At 42.9% G+C, this 22,947-nt stretch overlaps 1 protein-coding gene across 1 annotated transcript; it reads left to right on the top strand.

The window, feature by feature from the left end:
* The first annotated feature begins 7,131 nt into the window (after positions 1 to 7,131).
* Positions 7,132 to 12,753, top strand: LOC133896907 (calmodulin-binding receptor-like cytoplasmic kinase 3). Its single transcript, XM_062337541.1, has 5 exons — positions 7,132 to 7,507; positions 9,964 to 10,208; positions 10,720 to 10,876; positions 10,954 to 11,043; positions 12,668 to 12,753. The coding sequence occupies exons 1-5, from the start codon at positions 7,132 to 7,134 to the stop codon at positions 12,751 to 12,753; spliced, it is 954 nt and encodes a 317-aa protein (XP_062193525.1).
* Positions 12,754 to 22,947: the final 10,194 nt, after the last annotated feature.

Raw genomic sequence — 22,947 nt, 5'->3', positions numbered from 1 at the left:
CCAATAAAAGGGTACATTAAAAGTGTAAAACATAAAAATATAGAAATAAGCTCTTCTATTCACATCTTCCTTCTGTTCACCTACTATTCGTCCTGTAGATCCAGATGGCTAATGGTGTTGTGCTAACCGGAGCAATTGGATCCTCATCGCTACCACCTGGTGTGTGTGCAAGCTAAAAGTTTCTCTCTCAGGTTTTTCTTTTTGGGGGGTTTTTTGGTTGGAAGACTAGCCACAGTGGTGTTTCGATCTAGATCTCAAAGACCATCTTGTTGTCAACAATAATCTCCCATGTCTATTTATAAGTTTGTAAGTATTATCAGTGGTGTTTGGATCTAGATCTCAAAGACCATCGTGTTGTTCAGAATAAACTCCCATGTCCATTCTTCGGTTCATAAATATTATCTTTAATTCGTTGAAGTATTTGGATGTAGATCTTCTTTTTGGAGAACGAGAGTTCCTTGGGAACTTAGCAAGAGTTTCAGAACAAGTTCTGTTCCCTGTGCACAAGACATTTCTGTTGAAGTCAAACGACTTTATGTTGACTATTTAGGAGATCATGAAGGATTGATTCTTTGGAATAACTGGTTTTATGACAAGACATTTTTTTGTTCAAGATAAATTGTTTTAGGAGGGTTGATAAATTAAGAGATATTGAGGGAATGATGGATTCATGTTCCTTACCATCCACACAAACGCAATAGGGGAAATGAAATCACAATGAAACTCCACAAATTTGATATTTGAATATCTTCAATAAGATTCTTACTCCACTTCTAGGTATACTGCATGATAAAATGTTGAAGTTCCTCTATCAAAAATAAATAAATAAATTGGACACATATTAATATAGAGTGTAACCAACTGTGCCGTAAGGAATTTGGGAAAAAAAGACATTCCTTCTGGTATGAGTTTAAGGGATAGCTTTTCAGCAAGTACTTTTCATTAGAAAATTACATGTGAGCTATAAATCTTACACGTGCATATATTAGTTACAGTGTTTCAGCAAAACATACTTATTTAGCGCATACATGGTGTCCTTCTCATAGTATGTCAAGCTACCCTTCAATTTTGTTATTTACACTATGTGACGAAATGATTGTTGGGAACCGGTCTTCTCGAACAAAGTGATAGGCCTTTGGACCCCGGGGCGATCCGAATGCGAGAGGGAAACATACACGAAGTAGGGAAATTTTCACTGATATTAATGTCACATGTCCTGTCAGTTACAGTTACATCCTATTTATAGGTCGTAACCAACCATCATATTATAGTTTATGAGATTACCCCTCTATTTGCCATATTATTGGTCTATTTGCGGGTAATACGGTACTATTCTAAGTACATCCGGATTATTTATAATCTTGCCCTTCGCTTAGACCCCAGAAGGTCTCTGCTCGGCCGCACCTTTGGTGTCCCTTCGGTTGACTCCCTCGCAACGTCGAGCGGAGCCCTTCGGCAAATCTCCAAAGGTCCGACGAAGGCTTCGCCTGTCCTGTTGGAACCGCTCCTGTGGCGCTGAGTGTACGAAGGGTACCTTCGGCTTGCCATAGGGTTCATGCAACACGACAGTTTCATGACAACTGTAAGCTTTATTAGTTTATGGTGGCCGCAGAGGTCTTCAACCCAATGTCTGAAGGGGGCATGTGAGACCATTCCCCAACAGTAGCCCCTCACGAGCAAGGTTCCTCCTTGATGGATCGAACCCGTGAATTATATGTTATCATCGAACGCCGCCCCCCTTCGGGTCGTCAGAGGCCTCGCACTTTATGATTTACCTGTGATAAATTAGCCCCCCTTTGCTTACCCGAAGGGTCTGATTTTTCTATTATTGGTGGTTTCTCTGTCAAGACAGTTCAATTTCCGAGACATTGGTTAATCCGTTTGTCTTAACTGCCATTAATGCAACGGTCTGATTCCCAATGCACGTCTTTTCTTCTGCCTTTGAGTTCATGTTCGAACCGCTATATAAGTGTGTCACCCCATGGTTCATTTGTTTTTATCGCAAACACGTTGTTTTCAAATCCACATAATCTACTCTTGTCGATCTGCCTGAAGTCGCCCGGTAACCTTCGCACTTGAATTGAAGCTGAGGCATCCTGATCCGATGGCCCCGAAAAGCAAGATCACGAAGCCAAAGACCTACTGGATCGGGCGATCGAAAGTAGATGAAAGGGTCCTAGATGGCTTGAAGAAAGAAGGCCTAATAAGCGATATTTTTAAAGTCCAGCTTCCAAAGGAGCAGGAGATCCCTGGCCCGGAAGATGATGAAGCCATTATTTTCGTGGATTACTTCCTCATGAGACTTCGCTTGCCCTACGATGAAATGGTGGCGAAGGTCTGTAAGATGTTTGAGATCTTTCTGCACTAGCTGACGCCGAACACCATCATTTGGCCTAGCCTCTTAGCTTGGCAGCAAGATCAGAAGAGGCGAAGGCTTCTGCACGAGCCTTCGTCACCGCCCATCAGCTTCATCACTAGACAAAACCTGTCTTCATGGACAATGTCCAATGCAAAGCGCAATATGGCTGCATTAACTTCTACTACTGAGGCTGCATGGCCACACCTGTCATGGCATATAAAAATAAATGGCTGAAAGACCGGATGCAGTGGTGGTTCTACCACAAAGTGGATAAGAGGGAGTATCTTATGTATAAATGCCAAGATTACAAAGGTAATCACGCCCTAGATGTGTTGTTGAAGGACTCCCAGCGGGCGGCCTTTGAAGTGTTTACGAGGTGTGAAAAGCACCTAAGCACTGGTGACCTCATCGAAGAGTTCATCGTAGTAGGGATTTGGCCACTAAGCGAAGGGTGGACCATTCCATCCTTTGGGCCGAAGAGGGCAGAGGGACTTTTCCGCCCCCAGTTTGATTTTAGAGGAAAACTGGTATGTCTTTTGGCCTAATACCCATTAGTCTTTGATTTTTATGCTATTTTCTTAAGTTTTCTATACTTTTGGTACAGCTGTGACAATCACCGACGTGGAGGCCAAAACTCGGCTTCTTCTGGGGAAGTTCATCCTAGCTGAGGACCAAGCTTGTGCCGAACAGGCCCTCGGTCGCTGGCTCAACCGAGTCTTCGAGCTACAAGACATCACTTATGGGGACATGTAGGGATCTATGATGTCCTAAGAGGGGGGTGAATTAGGAAACTTAAAACCTAACTAGCTCCAAAAACTTTACAAGATAAACATATATTAATTTCTATCTAAATGTGTTCTAGGCTTATCTAGTGTGTCTACTCTACTATCCAAAGAGTTTTGCAACCTATAGCCAATCCTAACAAACTACTCTAGGAACACAAACTCAGCACAAGGGATTTTTATCCCCTGATATTGATGGCATAATTACCACCCCTAGTCCACGTTGGAGCTCCACCAAGGATATGCTCCCGGTCGCCAAGACTCTTCTAAACACGGCTCTTGAGCCATCAAGGCCTCAAGTAGGTTGAGACACCAAGCCACAAAGGCAAGGTCTCACCACAAGTCTCTCTCTCGGTCGCTTACCGCTGTGATCACTTCAGAGCTTGAGCCACCAAGGCAAGGGTCTCCGTGTCCCCGTACAAATATCTTGCTACCGCTGAACAAGCTAGAGCCATAAAGACCGAAGGTGCTAGCGAGTCACCAAGAATCCAAGGCGTCGGCGTACCTCTCGATACACGATATGATCACTCCTTGATCCACTCTCTAGGCAGCAACACCTACCAATAATTCTCTAGGCGTATTAGCACTAATCATGCCCTAATCTTGTGCTTAATTACCTTGGATGATCACTTTAAGAACTTTGGTGGCTTAGATGTCTTCTCAAGTGTGTATGAGCTTTTCTAGACTCCAACATACTGCCACACAGCCAAATGACTGATTGAAGGGATATTTATAGTCTCAAACCCACAGACTAGTTGTTTCCCCAACTGTTAGAATTTTTCCTTAATGCTAGATGTTTTGGCGTGTGCCTTCTCCGAACACCGGACAATCCGGTGTGTGATCCACTCGCAGCTCGCTGATGCTAGCAATCACTAGCCATTGGAACTACTTGTTGATGCTGCAAAATGCTCCGGCGAAGCATCCGGTCCAAACGCCGAACCATCCGACGTGTTCAAACACTCTGAACCAGCCGTCGAAACCTTCTTTGGAAAAATCACTCTAGGGCAACCACCCGGCGTGTCCAACTTCGATCGACAGACCATCCAGCGTGTATCATCTTTGACTCAATCCTCTGAAAATGCTCTAGCATGCACCATCTTCATGTGCCAGACCTTCCAGTGTGCACATGTGCCATGAGCTAAAAAGCTTTGGCATGTGCAACACCTTTATCGCCGGACCATCCGGTGTGTACAATTTCCTAGGACTTCTCCAATTCAACCAATCTTTGTCTTGACTGTGATGACTTCTTCATGTATTGCATCCATGAGACCTACTAAGCTATATACTTGACAAACATGTTAGTCCTATTGACTATGTTGTCATTAATCACTAAAATCACATACATGCCCTAAAAGAGTCATATTCGCTACATGACAGACCGAAGGAACCTTTGCAGACATAGCACCACTCTCGGCATTTTGAAACCCGAAAGCCAAGGTTGGTTCTGCAATCCAGAGGAGAGAGGGGAGTCTGGATCACCTGCGCGTGACCTGGGCTAAAGATATTGCGCGGTCTATGCTCCAAATGCTAACGAAAGAGTGATGGTGTATCGTGTCTCATCGTCCTCGTGCTACAGCATGTTAATTTTGCCTTGCAATTATTTTAGCGTTCTTCTGGCTTCATCACCTCGTCAACGGTATTCAGCCGCCTTCTGACTCACTGTCAAGCTCTCTAGCATATGCTTCTTTTGTGCTATTTGCCATTCTAGGTCTTCAGCTTTGAGCCATGCAGTTCTTTCTACTTCGGTTTCCTCTTCTTCTTCTTCTTCTTCTTCATTTTCATAGTCTTCAAAATATCGAAGTCTTCATGCTCTTTAAAGCGAGGGGCCTTTTCCTTCACTGCTACGGAAGCTTCAAAATGAGCGCGAAGCCTGGTCTCTATCCTTCGCATCGAAGCATTTGCATCTTTCTAGTGAATTCGCCTTCGCGAACTCAACCATCCTAATTGGTCAGCATGACCACATCATCTTGTTCTTCTTGGCCCTCTTTGAACGCCTCGGTCAAAGTGGTGATCAGCTCCCCCCCCCCTGGAAGATGTTAAGTCTGCTGTGCTACTGATGTATCATCGACCTTCGGCTTCGTTTTTGGTGGCATGGCTTTAGTATGGTTCAATCCCCACAGACGGTGCCAGCTATTGGGAACCGATCTTCCCGAACAAAGTGATGGGTTTTTGGACCCTGGAGCGATCCGAAGGCTAGAGGGAAATGTACACGAAGTAGGGAAATTTTCACTGATATTAATGTCACTTGCCCTGTCAGTTACAGTTACGCCCTATTTATAGGCCATAACCAATCGTTCATGTTACAATTTACGATATTATCCCTCTAACTACCACATTCTCGGCATATTCGTGGGTAATACGATACTATACTAGGTAGATTCAGATTATTTACAATCTTGCCCTTCATTTGGACCCCGAAGGTCTCTGCTCGGTTGCACCTTCGGCGTCCCTTCGGTTGACTCCCTCGTGACGTCGAGCGAACTGCTCCTGCAGCACCAAGTGTCTGAAGGGTACCTTCGGCATGCCGTAGGGTTCCTGCAACATGATAGTTCCACGACAACTATAAGCTTTGTTAGTTGCCAGTGGCCGCAAAGGTCTTCGACCCAATGTTCGAAGGAGGCCTGTGAGACCATTCCCCAATTGATAATATCCATGTGTGCAAATGATGTGAAATCTACACCAGTGTTATATATATCTTCTGGGATTTACATGATGTGGTGAGCCCATACAATATTTTGGAAGCAAACTGTTGATAGCAAAAAATGGCACGTCCAGATTTTTTTATACACCCGATAGTCCGATGATCAATGTCGTGTCATCGCCAGACTATCCGGTGCTTATAGTTCGATTTCGGTTAGAAAACATGCTTTCTGGAAAAAAAATAGTCCAGTGAGGGGCTCATTGAATGCTAGACTATCCGGTGCTTATAGTTTGAATTTGGTGCAGTAAAACATGCTCTTTATATAAAATAGTCCGGTGAATGATATGGTGAAAACGCCGGACTTCCGGTGTGTAGAATATCAATTTGTGCCGAAAAATTGCTCTCTAGAAGGAATAGTCCGGTGAAGATTCCAGGGTATCACCGGACTATCCATTGTGTAGAAGGTCAATTTGCGTCAAAAACTTGCTCTCTGGAAGAAATGGTTCGATGGAGATTTCGGGGTATCACCGGACTATTTGGTGAGAAGAAAAATATTTTTAGTCAAAAAAATGTTCTCTGGTGAAAATAGTCCGGTGAGGTCTTTGATGATCGCCGGATCATCCAGTGAGTTCAAAAGGAAAACTTTGCAAAAAATTTGCTCTGTGCAAATATTGGTCTGGTGGCATACTCTAGTGAGTATAAATGTGACGTCGGAATATCCGGTGTGTGTAAGACCGAGTCTTAGAATTTTAGCAGAGTGAACTCGTCGGATGGTCCGGTGTTCTGGAGTTTGTTCTCACTAGACCATCCAGTGTTCAGTCCGAAACTGAATCGAAGTGGATTCATGGATTTGTTCGGATCTCATTTGCGATTTTGGCTGAACGGAGCGTGTTTAGGGTTGGAATAGAGTCCTACTTCGATTCCATAGGGTCATGACCATACCTCCCTTATAAATAGTCCAGGGGTGGAGGCCGATTGCATATCCATTAGTCAATAGCATCTATTACATGTACTTTTCGTTTTGCCTTTACTTTCCTGCAATTTTGGGTTAGTTCTTCGCTGCTACTTTGAATCCCTGTGGTTCGGGTGGTAGTTCTTTGTCGATTTGCTCGTAAATTGTCTTGGCGGCTATCCCCAAGGTTGCCGGTGAAAACCTTTGCTTGTTTGCTTGTAAACAAGTCAAGTGTTGCTGTGAAAAGCGATAAGTATCCTTGACGGAAACCGTGTTGGTGAGGAGTTGCCCAATTCTGCACCAACACAAATTGGCGACTCTGCTAGGGAACGATGGTTCTCCATCAACATCCACACCTAGGGTTTCGTCATCGACACTCCGTGCACCCTGTTGCGCCATGTCTGAGGAGGAGGGAGCCGAAATCAACATGTTCAATATCATCTCGCCTATGCTTGAAGAGCTTCCCGAGGAGGATCGCCATGCTATTGAAGCTCAAAAGCGGGAGGTTGAGAAGATGATGCTTGCATGCTATCAGAAAACACGTCAAGGTGTCATCAAGAAGGGCGATCTGATATCAATTGTCCATGCCAAGCATGAGGTAAAGACCCATGTAAGTGATTCCACTCATGATTTCAAAGAGCACATTGCGCATATGGTAGATCAGTCTGTTGGTGCTGCTATGTTCAATAATTCTGAAACATTGGTTAAAAGTCTAGATCATGTACCGTCTAGTCGTGTTAGGGCTTTGTTTATTGAATTGCAAGATGAAAAAGGTAAAAAACATCCCCAACTACATGATGCTAGCACCTCAAATTCCAACGATGGTAACCAATTTCAGCAAATACCATTAGTTTCATTGGCACAATTTGCAAGACCTTTGCCTACACAACAAAATATGCCGATGCAACAAACTCATAGCCAACCCAATGTTGGTCCGGTTGCTATGGTAATGCCTCCGTTTAATACATTGAGTACTAGCAAGCCGGAGGTATCCTTATTTGTTTTTTCGGTTCTGACTACTTCATCTATCATAAATAGTCCGGTTCAGTATGTAGCCAATAGCCAGGCTACTAAAATTTCAACAAGTATGCCATTAGTTCCTTACAACACCATGGCATATAGCACACCTCCTATACCCCCACAAGGTACCGACGTACCCTATGGTCCGTTGCTGGATACTTATTTCAATATGCCTTCACAAAATACTCGACATATGCAGCACGTGACTTCACACTCTCATGATACACCACAACAACAATCTTTTAGGACGCAATCACATGCTAATACGTCATCCAATCGGCCTATGGCCGAAACACTTTTTGCGCCTGAAAGCATCAAAGAACAAATGACTAATATTTTGAGGGAACATTTTGGGGTAGCGCTCAAAGGTAAATCACGTGTTTATCAAAAACCATACCCTAATTATTATGACACAATTCCATATCCACGTGAGTTTAAGGTCCCTAATTTTGTTAAATTCAATGGGGAAGATGGTAGAACTACAATGGAGCATATAGGTCAATTTCTTGCACAATGTGGTGAAGCTGGTAGTAGTAATGTTTTAAGATTGTGTTTATTTACTTTGTCACTTTTTGGCAATGCATTTACTTGGTTTACTTCACATTCGCCTAACTCTATTCATTCATGGGCACGACTTGAGCAAAAATTAGGTGAAGAGAAATGTGAACACATCACTCCTTTTTATGCGAAACTTCATGCATTTACTTGGTTTACTTCACATTCGCCTAACTCTATCACTTGAGGAGATTAAGAAACGTGCATATTGTAAATGGTATAATTCATATTCTCACGCTACTAATGATTGCAATATTTTCTGTCGACAGATTCAATGGGCCATTAATGAAGGATGATTGAAGTTTGCTGAAAATTCTAAGATGAAGCTAGATGATGATCTGTTCCCCGTCAACATGATGAACTTTGAAGGGAAAAAGGTCTTGGTTTGGTCGTCTCAAGCCGAATCAACTAAAGGCAAGAGTGTGATTATTGGTAATGATAATGTAAGGCCAAGGATGATCAAACCTAAAAGTCCAGAAATTGATCGTTGGAAAGTGAATGAAGATAAGAACTAAGCTTTTAAGAAGTATGAGAAGCCAAAACTTACATTTGATACACTTTTGGCTAAGTATAAGAGTGGCAAGGCCGGCCAAAAAAGGGGCAGCCGGCCCAATGCTCTTAAACATCCAAGATCACCTCCGAAGCATGAGTTTGAAAGGAGGAGGAGGCAATGGGAGGATAATATTGCAGCAACTCCGTCCCTTCCTTATAGGCCGCCAATGCCTATGATGTGGGGGTCTCCTCCGATGGTTTGTCCTCCATGTCTGCCGTGGGGTTGGTTGTCACCTTGGTCACCACCTTCTATGTCATTTGCACCATTTCACCTGGGGTGGACAACACCATGACCTTCGACGTTTGATAGACTGTCTCATCCTAGACAAGATCGGTTTGATCCCAAAAATCAGTCAAATGATAGGAGGGATAGGAGACATGTTAAGAAGGTCTATCGTGTGAAGAACACGAGTGTTTCTAATGAGAAATTAGATCTGGAACCAAAAGAAAAATAGTCAGTTGTTGATGAAAGCAAAGTGTAAAAGCAATCGGCTAATAACGGATCAAGTGGCAACAACAAAGGGGAAGTTGTATGAGTGGTTGGTACTAATCTTGAGCTTAAGGAGGCACCACCTACAGCAGTACAACAACCCATGGTGCCAAATGTTCAAGAAGCCACTTCTAGTTCAAAGCCGATCGCTAATTCAGATGATCGGAAGGTTGAAAAGGAGAAGTCCTTGTTGTCTGGTACTAATCCGCAGCCACAGTGGTAAATGCATGAAGTAATGCGGTAAATGCATAAAGTAATGTGAAGAGCAAAAATTAGGGGATCTGAGTGGATGGTCGGAATGACTAGCTGAACAAGAGATAGCTGAAATTGTGAAATGTGAACAAGTACGAAAAAAATATTACCTCCTCCATAAATAGCTGAATATAAATATTTTTAAGTTGCAAAGCATTAATATGTAATAAGCCTTGACCAATCTTTTACTACACTACACTTTCTATTCCAAAGCACTATGTCCATCTGCTCTACCATATTGAAAAGCAAGCATCTGGAACTAAATTTGGTCGTAAGATCGTTACTACAACAGTGAAAAATCAGGAAGTATAAGACTTTTTTTTTTTTTGTCTATCCTGCATCTACTTTTTTCCTTTTCAGTGGATCCTATTTCATCCTTTGAAGTAAGCACGCCATCCAAGGAGACCCCATCAACTTCATGCAAGCTGTCTAGGTCCAAAATGCCTGCTGAACTACCTGGAGTAGGATCCTTAAGCCTTAAGCAGGTTATGAAGGCTACTCGGAAATTTTCCCGTTCATTTAAATTAGGTGAAGGAGGATTCTGGACAGTCTACAAGGCTATATTACCTGATAACCAGATTGTTACTGTCCGGAGAGCTAAGAAGGTTGTTCCATGTTCTCACATTTTCTCCCTCTGTGTCATATTTTCATAGGAGTTGCTAAAAAGGTTGCTTACCAATTATTTCTTACTTTATCATATTGGTCATGCATGCTTTGTTTTGCTGGCAAGCTACTTCTTAAAGGACTATTTATTGACTGTATCACTGTAATGGATCTAATATTATTATAATGAAGGGAAAGATAGTCCCCAACCTCCTCAAAGGTGGTGGTAACCACTTTATGCATCATGACATCAGGCTAGAAACGCCAATTACAGAAGGTTAAAATCGTAAGGATAAGCTAAAGAGTGAAGTCAGCACAGTTTCTGCAGGGTATATTGATGAAACTAATTAAATTAATTAGAAAGATTTCAGCACATTTAAGGTCAATACAACATAAATATATACTGGCAGTGGCCAGAATCTGTCAACAATATGCTTTTATTCTTTCCCCTAAAAAAACAATTTGCTTTTATTCTTCACCAGCATGTGATTACAGGCTGTGCTCTGTTGCCAGGGTCACGCTCAAGATGCAAAAAATCTGATGAAAGTGGACCTTGCAAAAATAAATCACTGGAGTTTGGTGAGGTTTCTAGGTTTTATTGACAAAGGAAATGAGTTTATTATGATTACAGAGTATGTTCCAAATGGCACTATTAGAGAACACCTGACCGGTACATTTTCTGATCTCTTCTCCTTTCACTGGTAAGTTTGAATTGCGGCTCAATTCCTTTTTAAAACCCATCTGCAGACCAACATGTGAGAACCCTGGATTTTAGTCAACGCATAGTGATTGCCATCGATGTTGCTATTGCGTTGACTTACCTCCATTTGGCTGTTGGTAAGCATTATCTCATTATGTGAACATCAATTCAGTATGCTTTCATAAATTTCGCCATCCTTGCATAAGTTTTGATACTTCGCAAAATAAGTCCTTCAAAACATACTCCCTCCAGCAAAATAAGTCCAAATGCAAATTTAACTGCTAATTTGCTTTGTAATATGTTGGTACAACCTTATAAAGTTATGCATTTTGAATGCATTTTTCAAACAAAAATGCTCATAAATTTTCACATTGGCCATTGTAAACATTTACAAAGATCAGTGTTAAAATAGGTTGACTGCATACATTTGAGATCATTAACATTTTTTTTTTGTGAAAAGAGGGAGTAAACAATGTGACATGAGTAGTTTCAGTTCTTTTTGACTTACTGATTTGCTTCTTGATTCCCAAATCTCAACAAGTACTTCCTCTGATGCAAAAATGATATTGTCCTTTGACTTTGTACATGTTAGGAATAGCAACCTATATTGAATGGTAGCCCCAATGGCCAATGGGGCAATATGTAGAGGAGGCGAGAGAGTACAGGGAAAGGACTCTACTAACTTATACGTAAAGGATAAGGATTCTATATTCCTAACACCTCCTTAAATGCAAGACGTATGTAATAGTATTGCATTTGAAAGAGTGGACACTAAGTACTAAAACAAAATAAAAGTAATACATCCAAAAACTCTCTTTAAAACCGTCGTAGAGTGGAGTCTTGGTAATCTCATCGAATCAAGCTGAAGAAGTGCAAAGCGAAGTACATGAGTAGAGTCATGATGATGACAACATATGAATGCCTTTTGTCAAAAATTGTAACAAAATGACGACGAGTAGCAAGACAACAAATAAAATTACCACTAAAGCTACAGAAAGACCAAGATGACAAAAAAATGCCCTAGATCAAGACAAACAAAGTGATGACATGTAGCAAGACAACAAATGAAGTTGTCATTAAAGCTACAGAAAGATCTAGAAGACATTGTTACATTAATAATGACGAGAAATGATTAGCCAAACAAAGACGAATATTTGGCTAACAAAAAAAAATGACTAATTGACGAAGGAATATGTTGACTCACACAACATAGACGAACTCAAATAGAGACTGAGACTTGAATGTGGACGCAACGGAAAACAAAGATTAAAGCTAGACGGAAGAGCAGCTGAAGATAAGACTCAAACAAAAGGACTCGTAACACCAAAGCACAGTCGAGAGCAGCAGCAGCAACAATCTTCCTAAGAGCATGTTCGCTACACCATCGTCCACACCGTCACGGTCATCTTCGTCCGCTGTCGCGGGCTCGTCGCCCCCGTCACCTTCGCGACGGGATCCAGCCGCCGCTGAGACGAAGCCGTTGCGAATCCCGTCGCGCCCCTCTGCTCCGTCGTCACCTCATCATCGGCGCCCCCCCCCCTCAGCATCGCTCCACCTCTGGTCGTCCACCTTGCGGATCAGGTGGATCCACGCTTCTGCTGGACAGATCCATGCGGAGGAAAGAGGAAGGGGGCGAATCGTCACCGTGGGGGGAGGAGCTTCACTTCCTCGCGGCATGGTGTCACGGGGCCATGTGCTAATCTGCATTGGGGCCTCCTTCGGCATTTGATGTGCTGGTACTGGTGTGCATGTGCGTGCCAGTGGTGTTGCTGCTGCTGGTGGGAGCCATCATCGTGCTCCAGTTGACGTGCCTCTTGGTCCTCGTCGCGCATGGATTGGATTTGTAGTCGCCAGGTCTTCCATCATCCTCCGCAAGTCAGTGTTGTCCATCGTAGCGCTCTCTATCATTGCAACCTCCATCATCGTAGTCCTTTGCCACAGTCATTGGGCCTCTTCCACTGCTACTTGGTGATTTCTCTAGTGTCGCATGGGAACTTCTTTGCTTCCTGCTACCCGTTAATTTTAGTGTCTCATACTAGAGTTGTCTTCCACTGCGTCTAGATTCCATATTTTTGAAAGTGCATCTAGCCCCTATGTGTGGTTTTGGTAATTAATAATAATACCTATAGAGTAACAATGTTGTTGAGATTGTTAGTAGGTTGTTCAATAGGTGATGCATGGAGAAGAGACATGCATGAACTCTAGGTGAATGAGAAGATTGAAAGTACATCAAGATGAATGAGCTTTAGGTGATGCTCGAATGTGATGCATGGAGGAGAAATATGCATCTAGATAAATGAGCTCTTGGTGATGCTCATAAAAAGAAGAAGAAGCTTGAGGAATGACAATAAGCATGAAGGCTAAGTCACTTGTGGAGACTAAGTGACTAAAGGTATAAATTGTTAATTTAGTTTTATGGACTAACCCATGTGCTTTGTGACTGAGAGTGAGTTGAGGTTAGGATCCATAAAAAGGCATAAGTTGAATTGAAATCACATATGCCAAGAGTGAAGAACAAAAGTAGACTCTATATATGAAAAAGTGAATTCTCTGAAGATGTCGAATACAAAATGGTTTCCTATGGCAAGATGGTGAAGGGTAAGCAAGACTCAGCTGCAATGAACCATCCGTGGTGAAGGGCAAGTAAATGGTTTGGCACCGAAGGACCAAGGCGATGGTGAAGAGCGAGTGAAGCTTTGCGCCAATGGACTGTGCAAGGCCATGAGAAGCTATGAGTGATTCGCATCAATCACATGAGGAATCAAGAATAGATGGGGTGAAGATTTTATGAAAGTTAGCAACCCTCAAAGGTTTGAAAGTAAATAGCGGTACTTGAAAGTATTCAAAAGGCTCAAATTGGTTCAAATGTGTTTTATCTTTGAAATTGAGTCTAGGTATGCCGCACTATTAAGAGGGATGCAACATGAGCTAATTTTCATGTCTCAGTGCTCAAGAGTTCTCAACCAAACCCAAAGTGAGAGTTTGTTGTTAAGAGTCCGGTGCGGAAAGTGTGGAAGTGTCCAAAATAGGTTTTGGAGTGTTCCTAGTTTGATCCTATATGTTTTAGGTCATGAATTCAGTTGGGATGTGTAGCCCTCTGAATAAGCTTTCCATAGAGTCCAAAATCGTCGAAATCGGACTCCGAGATCAAAAGTTATCGCCGTTTTTCAGAGGTCAGATGTGCTGTACTCGGAGACTCCGGTGAAGACCGGATTCTCCGGTACCTAGAATGACCGGAGACTCTGGTGAAGTTCGGATACTCCGGTACCTAGAGTGGTCGGAGACTGCTGTTTTCTGTGTTAAGTGCCGACCGGAGACTCCGGTGTAGGCCGGATACTCCGGTAAAGTCCAGAGAAGAGCCTAACGGCTAGTTCTGACACGTTCTGTGACCGTTCTGACGCCGGTTTTAGAATTGAGACCTGATACTCCGGTGTTCACCGGATACTCCGGGGTAGGTGTGTCAAAACAGTAACGGCTAGTTCTTTGGAGTGGGCTATTTATACCCCACTCACCCCATCCTTTGGGGCTGCTGCAAAGGGCACGAAAGAACACATTTCTAGAGCCAAAAGAACCTCTCCCACTCCATTCTCGTGTGTGATTTGAGAAGAAAAGTGAGTTGGGTTGAGAGATTGGAAGATTGAGTGCAAGTGAGCTAAAATCCAATCTTGAGCACTTGAGTTCTCGGCAAGAAGTTCGTCGTCGTGTTTGTTACTCTTGGAGGTGAAGCCTCCTAACCGGCTAGGCATCGCCGACGAGCACCCAAGATTGTGGATTGCCGCGGAAGTTTGTGAATGGCTCGATTTCGCCTCCGCAAGGGAAGAAATCAAGAGTGGATCGAGGAAAGCGGTTGAAAGAGATCCGGCTCGTTGGAGCTTCCTCAACGGAGACGTAGGATTCACAGTGGTGAATCCGAACTTCGGGAAACAAATCTTGTGTCTCCTCTCTTGTTTCCTTACTTTTAAGTTGTTGCTCAAATCTTTGTTTATATTGCTCGATCTACTTGTTTGTGTGTATTTGAGTGTAGGTTCTTTTTTAATCTACTTGGAATCATCTCCGGGAACACACGACATCACTTGGTTTGAGCTAGAACTCTCTACAGATTAATTTTATTCAGTTTTGGGCTCTATTCTGTACAGAATCCAGACTTCATTGGAGTTTCCGGACCTGTACAACCCGGAGACTCCGGCCTTCACCGGAGTATCCGGATGAACAGTAATTTCAGGCATATAAACAGTATTTTTTAGCTTTTTTCAATTTAAGTTTTATTGCATATCTGTCGCTAAATTAGAGTAATTTTTGTCACCTTAGGATTGTAATTTCCACACTTATTTAGGGTGATTGTGCACTAGTTGAGCCTAGCATATTTAGCTTTTTCACTTGTGAAAAATTCGTTAATTTATATTCCGCTGCAAGTTTAGAACAACGGTAAAAGGGGATAATTTTTTGTAAAATGCCTATTCACCCCCCCCCCTCTAGGCGACATCATTTTCCTTTCAGTTTTCCGCCGTGTCTGTCCATTCAAGTCCGCACATATACTCTTTCAGTTCATCTTAGCCGTGTGCGTCCATAAATTCTATCAATCAGTTCATTGCTTCTTTTGTTTTGTGGTTAGCTGAGTCCCATCGATTTGTCTAATCCCATCATTGTCATTGTTGATGCTACCTTGCCTTCTTGGTCCATTTATAGCTGTCTTGCTACACATCATGACCAATGGTTCCCTTCATCGTCATCATGATATTATCTCACTACTTGCCGTCTTACAGTAGTGACTTCTCTATTCTCCCTTTTGCTTGATTTGATACATCTCACTATTCTCTAGTGTTCAAAGTCTCCAAAGTAAGATTCATATTTGAGGTATTTGCTGCAGTATGGGTCGTGAAGGCAGTACCACTTGTGGAGGAGATCGTTTCGTACATCGACATTGTTCAAGAGTTTCACGCTTCGACGACATCTTTGATATCGGACTTCAATGTATCATTTTTTTTAAAGTTTAGTGCTTATTCACGTTGCATTTGAGGGGGGAGGTGTTAAGGGTATAAGTGTCAAGGGTATAAGAGTCATCTCTTAGTCTAGGGTTTCCCCTCTCCACCTCTATATATAGTGCCCATTGGGTCTCAATGTTATCATCCTTCATTTTATCAATCTATACAATCTTAACAAGAAACCTTCAACTCCACTTTTTGCTTACCACCTTGGCTGCTTGCAACAACTCCCTCCACTAGTACAGATGCTCCAGTAGTGATAGAGTCTATTTGGTCATAGCCTTCTGTATCAGGAGTCAATACACGTAGCATATTGGACAAGCAAGAGCCATCATTGACCTCGACGAAGGTGACAGTCCTCTAGGCGCGGCAGGTGCGCACCCACCCGCGCACGGCGAGCTGCTTCCCCACCCACGCTGCGCCCTTGTCCTCCCCACCCTTCACGTCCATGACCTGGAGCCGCTTCCGGAACTCCCCCACGGCCTCCTCCGCCACCCTCGCCAGCCTGCGCCGCGGCGCAGAAGCGGTGGCTCCCCGGGGTAGTGGAAAGCGGCATGAGCTGCGGGAGCAAGATCGCGGCGAGCGGGGAGGAGTGCTTGGGACTTGAGAGCCTGCGCGGTGCCAGGTGAAGGAGACGGGAGGCGGCCGCCGCCATCGGTAGTGAGGCGGTGCACGACAGGCGTTCCTGGCGGCTAGTGAGGCCGGTGGTAGGCGAAGCCGACGGTGGTGGAGCCGGCGGCAGCCCACCTGCACGATCTGATGGGCAGGGACGCGCCATTGAAGTAGGTGGCACATGCGATGGAGCGGTTGGGGCATGCCGCCGTTGCCCAAGAGGAGGCCACCATGCACCGCCATTTCCAGCCATAGGAGAGCTGGATCTAGCGTGAGGAGGAAGATCCGGCCATTGAAGGTGAAGGCGGTGCAGTAGATGGGACAACGAGCGACACTCGGATAAGCAGAAGCACGCCGAGAGAATCGAGAGAAAAAGAGCCCGCCGAGCGGAACAACTGAGGCAATTCGGGCTGTGTAGGGAGCATTGCGGTGCAGGGAGATGGCGGCACACCGGGTGGTGGTATCGCAAAAAAAAACGATATTCTCTATATTCCTAATAGAAAAATTTAGGGTCTTGGGTGAGTTGCGGCGTCCCATAGAAAAAAAAGCTAGTTTTGATACCATATTAGAAATAGCAACTTGTATTCAATAGTAGCCCATAGGGGCAATATATAGAGTACATGAGGAGTACATGCATGATAAGAACTCTAGTAACCCTCTTTACATAATGGATAAAGACGCTATATTCCTAACAGGTCGGATCCAGCCGGTGACAGGTAGAAGAGAAACCAGCAGCGGGTAGGGTAGATCGGGACGAGTTGCAGCGTCCCAAAAGAAAATATAGCTCTAATACTATGTTAGGAATATCAACTTGTATTCAATGGTAGCACCAATAGGGAAATATATAAAGTACACGAGATGGTATAGGGAAATGACTCTAGTAACATCCAGAGATATGCATATTGTTTAGATTTTGCCACCTGATTAATAAATTCCTTCTTATCTTATTTGAATCTCACAAGAAATATGAATGTGAATACGGTATGGGATTTTGGCACCCAAAATGTCATTGGATCCGAACTATTCGTATTCGCATATGAATTTGAGTAAGCAATATGCATATTATGTTGCAGTACGCCTTGTTTTTCTATTTATACGAATTCATGTTTATTAGAACAATTAGTGCACCATGTATGGTTAATTGTCAATAAAAGAGTACCACAGATGGGTGCTCTCTCTGAACCCTCTCAAACCTTTTAGGACCCTTGTATTCCTGCCTTTTACAAGAATTTAGTGCTAAAAAGTTACCTAGCCTTGATCCTGTTGAGTGTTTCTAATTTCTTCTACTTGCTTGGATGAGACACGTTGATTGTTGGCTTGGGTTGTTATGGCCTCCACTCCACCCCTCGTATATATATATCCGTTTGGTTGGATGCCTAAGGTTGCCGTGCTTAACTTTAGTTGCACCACACGTTGATCGTTTTCTAACACCTTTCTAGAAATTTTTAAAAGAGAAATAAAATAGCAAGATGAGAGATGGGCCACTACTACAAAACGATACTATACAGACGGGTGGAAAAGCCTTTTCACAGGTGTTTGACGCACCCGCCTGTGACAGAAGGCCTGTGGAAATCAACAGCGCAAAAGTGACCGCCTGTGGAAATGGATTTCCACAGGCGGTTCCTAAGGTCAACCGCCTGTGGAAATGGATTTCCACAGGCGGTTCGTTAAGACAACCGCCTGTGGAAATCCATTTCCACAGGCGGGGTCCACATTAGCTGCCGCCTGTGATATAAAGATTTGCACAGGCAGTTCCGTAGGAGAACCGCCTGTGGTATGTATTTATTTCAAAAAAAATAAATAAAATATATTTTATTTCATCCAGATTTCACACAGTTTCAACAACAATATGAATAACATCACATATTTCAACATTTAACACAAGTACAACAATATTTACAAAACAGTATTTACAACATCACAAGCCTATATAGCTAAGAGTCGTTGTCCCACACACAAAGTCTTGGATGGCTAGCTAATTCGCCTCCGCGATCAAAGAATCTACCGTTCTTGTGGATGACTTCGTGCATAATAAATCGGCACATGTCACGTTGGACGTTTTGAATTTCTTTATCGGTGAGAGCTTGGTTCGCACATTGAATCATCCTTGCCTGGTTTGAAAACACACTAAAAGAATTAAAATACTACTAACAACGGAAACATAACCAAATAAGAATGTGCAGGCACAATGGTGACTTACGTCCTCAGGGTTCGTTGTGTACCTCCCGTTTATCCTAAGAAATTCGCAAACATAGTATCCACAAAGAACGGTATTGAAACCTTACTTGTGGCACTTAAAAAAAACGCAACGTATTCGTTAGTTCAATAAAACTATTCGTCATTAATAGTGGAATATAAGAATTAGAAGTTGTGTTAGTACCGAAAAATGTGTACGGACTGTCATCGCATCCGGCCTGTCCGTATCGTGTATCCCACCTTTCATTACATACCACTTGTAGGCCATATTCGAATACCAACAAGTAATTATCAATTCATAAATAATGTATAAGAATTTTAAGTATGGGAAACTTCCTTTACCTCTGTATAATATCAATGAAATCTTGGTAGGATTTTTGTTGGAAATCGGCAGAGTCAAGAACCACGAGTCTGCTCGACTTCAGCATCAGCATTATACAAATGTAGTGATCGCTACATGAATACTTCTGTTAGATTCTTGATCGATCAACTAAGTTGAACACTTATGTTAGATTCATAACGTATGAAACTTACTTAAAGTTGTAGGGAGCGAAGATGCAGTCCTTGTCCTGCATTTTGAGCATAGCCCTTCCTATATAGGTTGACATTTCGAGCCTTTTTGTTTTGGTTGCTTCTCTTATAACCCGTGCTGTATCCTTTTTACTCTTCCCCTTAATCCTAGGGTCATCAGTCCTTATGTTCACGATCATGTTTGGCTGGAAAATTCGTTGCGGATCAAGGAATCCGACAGGCCTCTTTAACTTTTCTGCATCGTTAAATTGCATCCTACAGAACAAATCAATAGTCATTAGCTTCTACAACATATATTGGTACATATATGAACGTAGAGGTAGATTGTTAGCACTTACAGGCACCACACGCTTATGAGATTGACGTCAAGTTTGTCGAGGCGGAACACAGCGTGCATGTCCTTGAAATCCAACATGAGGTAGCTATCTCCGCTTAGATAAACGTTAGCGGGGACAAAAGCAGTGATTATGGAGAGGCCCGCGCGACATGCCCTCATGTACCATTCGTGGAATTTCCGCATCTCCCATGGACCTTCCTGGAGTTGAAATGATGGCAGAAATGGCTTGCCATGCTCATATTTTTTGGGAACATACAGTGTAGGCATGAAATCTATCTGTGACGTACTTAATGCTTTGACGATCTCTTTCGTGAGATTGCCCTTCGCTGGAGATTCCTGTCCGGATGATGCCTTTGGTTTGATGAGGACAGAAGCCACCTCTTCATCGGATCAGGTAGCTCAATCTTCTCATATGGGGTAATCATTGTATGAACTCTCCGATGCTCAGGTGATGGATGTGCAGGAGGCGGAGACGCCGGAGTCAGAGATGCTGGAGGCGGAGGTGCCTGACATGTAGACGGTGAAGCACGATGTGAAGTTGCCTGCGGCGGAGATACCAGGCGCGGGGGCGAAGGTGCCTGAGGCGGAGTGGGTTGGCACAGGGGCTGAGGTGCCTGAGGCGGAGTGGGTTGGCTCTGGGGTTGAGGTGCCTGAGGCGGAGTGGGTTGGCTCTGGGGCAGCGGTGCCTGAGGCAGAGATGCAGGGCCCTGGGATAGGCGGGATGCTGGCGATTGTGACTTCTGACAGCTTACTATGATATCCCGTCTAGGCCACAAAATGAAGTTTCCAACAGCCTCATCGAGAATCTTAATACCCTCAGGTGCGCTGATTTCGAGCTTGTACTTCCTGAAAATCGGCTGCACCGAGTCCACTTGTACCTTGGCGTAACCGGCCGGAATATCTTGACTGTGAAACACACGGCCTGGAATGGCCTGGCCAGTGGCAGCCTCGACAGTGAAGTCTCCCTTGCCGACCGGAACATGAAGAATGCAAGGGGTAGCCTCTTTGATTTCATCCACAGGATATCTCTGGCTATCGAAATGTGTGGACCCGATGCTGCTCTGAAATCCTGGGCTGGTTGGTTGCTCTATTAGCATTAATGCCGTCCTTTCCTTCTCCTTTTCATTCCACATCTTCATGAATTCGACCTTAACCTGTTCTTGTATCTATTCCTCTAGGGTCTTCTTATATCTAGTTCGTGTCTTGTACTGGCCCGCATCGTTTGGGAACCCATGCTTCCAGCCCACTTTTGATCCGATGCCTCAAGTGCGACCCGGGTGTTCCTTGTTCCCCAGGGCTTTGGTAAGCAGGTCATTCTCCCTGTCAGCCTCTATAGACCCTTCGTTAGCAAGCCCTTGGATGGTCTGGGTCACCTCCATGGTCTCGGGGCTATTGAAGGCTAAGTCCCCAGATTCGGTTCTTTACGTGGACCGCCTGTGGAAATGGATCCATTTCCATAGGCGGTCCACGGAAGGAACCGCCTGTGAAAATTACTTTTCACAGGCGGTCCTCGGCCGCACGGGGCCGCAGCCACTTTCTCAAGCGGTTTTTCCTACGAACCGCCTGTACAAATCAATTCTAGGTGTCTCGGAAAATAGGTTTTGTAGTAGTGCCGGGGCTTGCAGTCAAGTTGGTTTTAGTTTTTTATTTCTATTTTCTAGCTACGAATCACACATATAATCCTTTTTTTAAGTACAGGTTGGATGGACACACGCACGTACACTATATATACACTCACACACCGTATGAGTGCGTCCTAGCAAATGATTAGATTGGAGGTTTAACCTCACATAGTATGAGTATTTGCTTTGATTACTAAAGCTACTCAGGTGTGTATGTACTCTTTTTACCTATGATTTAATCCTGAAAAAATATGTACACCTTTAATTGACTATTTGTTATTCTCCCGGATGGCACACTCCCATTTACCATCCTATCGGAAGACATCGCCAAAATGCCATCCGGGCCTGTATGTCAGTGACCGAGCATAAATAGTAACCGCTAGAACAGTACCGAGAGTTGAAACAATAGTACTGAGAGCTAAAAATCTTGTGTAATTCAAACTAAAAAATGCCAAAAAAATGTGTCGATTTTTGTACGTACTCTATAGTTCATAATCAACATATTTTAACTAGATTGATCTAAAAATATTGTGTATAATTCAAACTAAAATTCCCCAAAATGTGCCACTTTTGCAACTTCTAGCAACTTTAAGACCTTACAAAACTTCCCAAAAAATCTGAGAAAATTCACTAATATTCCTCTAATATGATGTATTAATTTCTAAAATTATCTCCTACCCTAGGTTATAAGTGAAAAAGTAAGTTCCTTTGTAATGACTATTTATTATAATGTGATGTACTAATTTATTAATAATGTACATTACAATGGAACTCACTTTTTCACTTATAACTTAGGGTGATAGATAATTTTAGAAGTTAGTATAACACATCAGAGGAATATTAGTAAATTTTTTTAGATTTTTTGGGAATATTTATTAGGTCTTAAAAATTGCCACAAGTTGCAAAAGTAGTATTTTTGGGGAATTTTAGTTTGAATTATACATAAAATTTTTAGTGAATCCAGTTAAAATGATTTTTTTGGTATTTTTTAGTTTAAATTTCACAAGATTTCTAGCTCTCAGTACTGTTTTTTCAACTCTCAGTATTATTCTAGCGGTTACGATTCATGCTCAGTCACTGACATACGGGCCCGGGTGGTATTTTGGTGATTCTTCCGGTAGGATGGCAAATGAGAGTGCGCCATCTGGAAGAGTAGTAAATAGTCAATTGCCCCTGGCTCGTACCATGACTTAAACCATGTAGACAAGTTACACATAACGATCTGTAGGAACGAGATTGACGACTAGAGGGGAGATGAATAGACGCCTCAATAAATTTCTTGTGAAATCGATGGCCTTCCCCTATTTGGATCATCCAACGTACCTCAAAACTCAAGCGGAAGCAAAAATAAAGAGAAATTTTAACAAGAGAAAATCGAGGCAACACGACTCCACGGATGGTATATAAATCACAGGTTTCATTTAAGATCAATTCATGTATCTTAGAACTCGAAAGATCATAACTTACAAATAAACAAGAAAAGATAAACACCATGCAACGAAACTCTCCATGTTGATTGTCTAGAGGCAAGAGAATTCAAGACCCCATCACATAAACATATGTATAGAAAATTTATATCTCTAGCAACAAGAAAAATAACCTCACAAGGTGGTGAAATTTCAGCCCAAAAACTAAAACGAAAATCAAAACTAAAAACTGAAAAACTTGCAAACTTTCGAGGGAACCAATAGAGAGAAATTAGAAGGAGAATTCAAGTATATGCAAAAATATAAACTTCATTACTCAAAGAGTTCAACCCTA

Source organism: Phragmites australis, chromosome 17, assembly GCF_958298935.1.
Source record: "Phragmites australis chromosome 17, lpPhrAust1.1, whole genome shotgun sequence".
NCBI lineage: Eukaryota > Viridiplantae > Streptophyta > Magnoliopsida > Poales > Poaceae > Phragmites > Phragmites australis.
The sequence above is the reverse complement of the archived record's forward strand: the minus strand, read 5'-3'. Positions and strand labels throughout refer to the sequence as shown.

What these genes read in the sequence shown, in the direction of transcription:
- LOC133896907 (XM_062337541.1), top strand. Translation starts at nt 7,132, where the DNA reads ATGTCTGAGGAGGAGGGAGCCGAAATCAACATGTTCAATATCATCTCG. An exon ending in TGAATTGCAAGATGAAAAAG is followed by an intron (nt 7,508 to 9,963) that starts GTAAAAAACATC and finishes TTTCCTTTTCAG; the next exon opens with TGGATCCTATTTCATCCTTT. An exon ending in TATTAGAGAACACCTGACCG is followed by an intron (nt 10,877 to 10,953) that starts GTACATTTTCTG and finishes ACCCATCTGCAG; the next exon opens with ACCAACATGTGAGAACCCTG.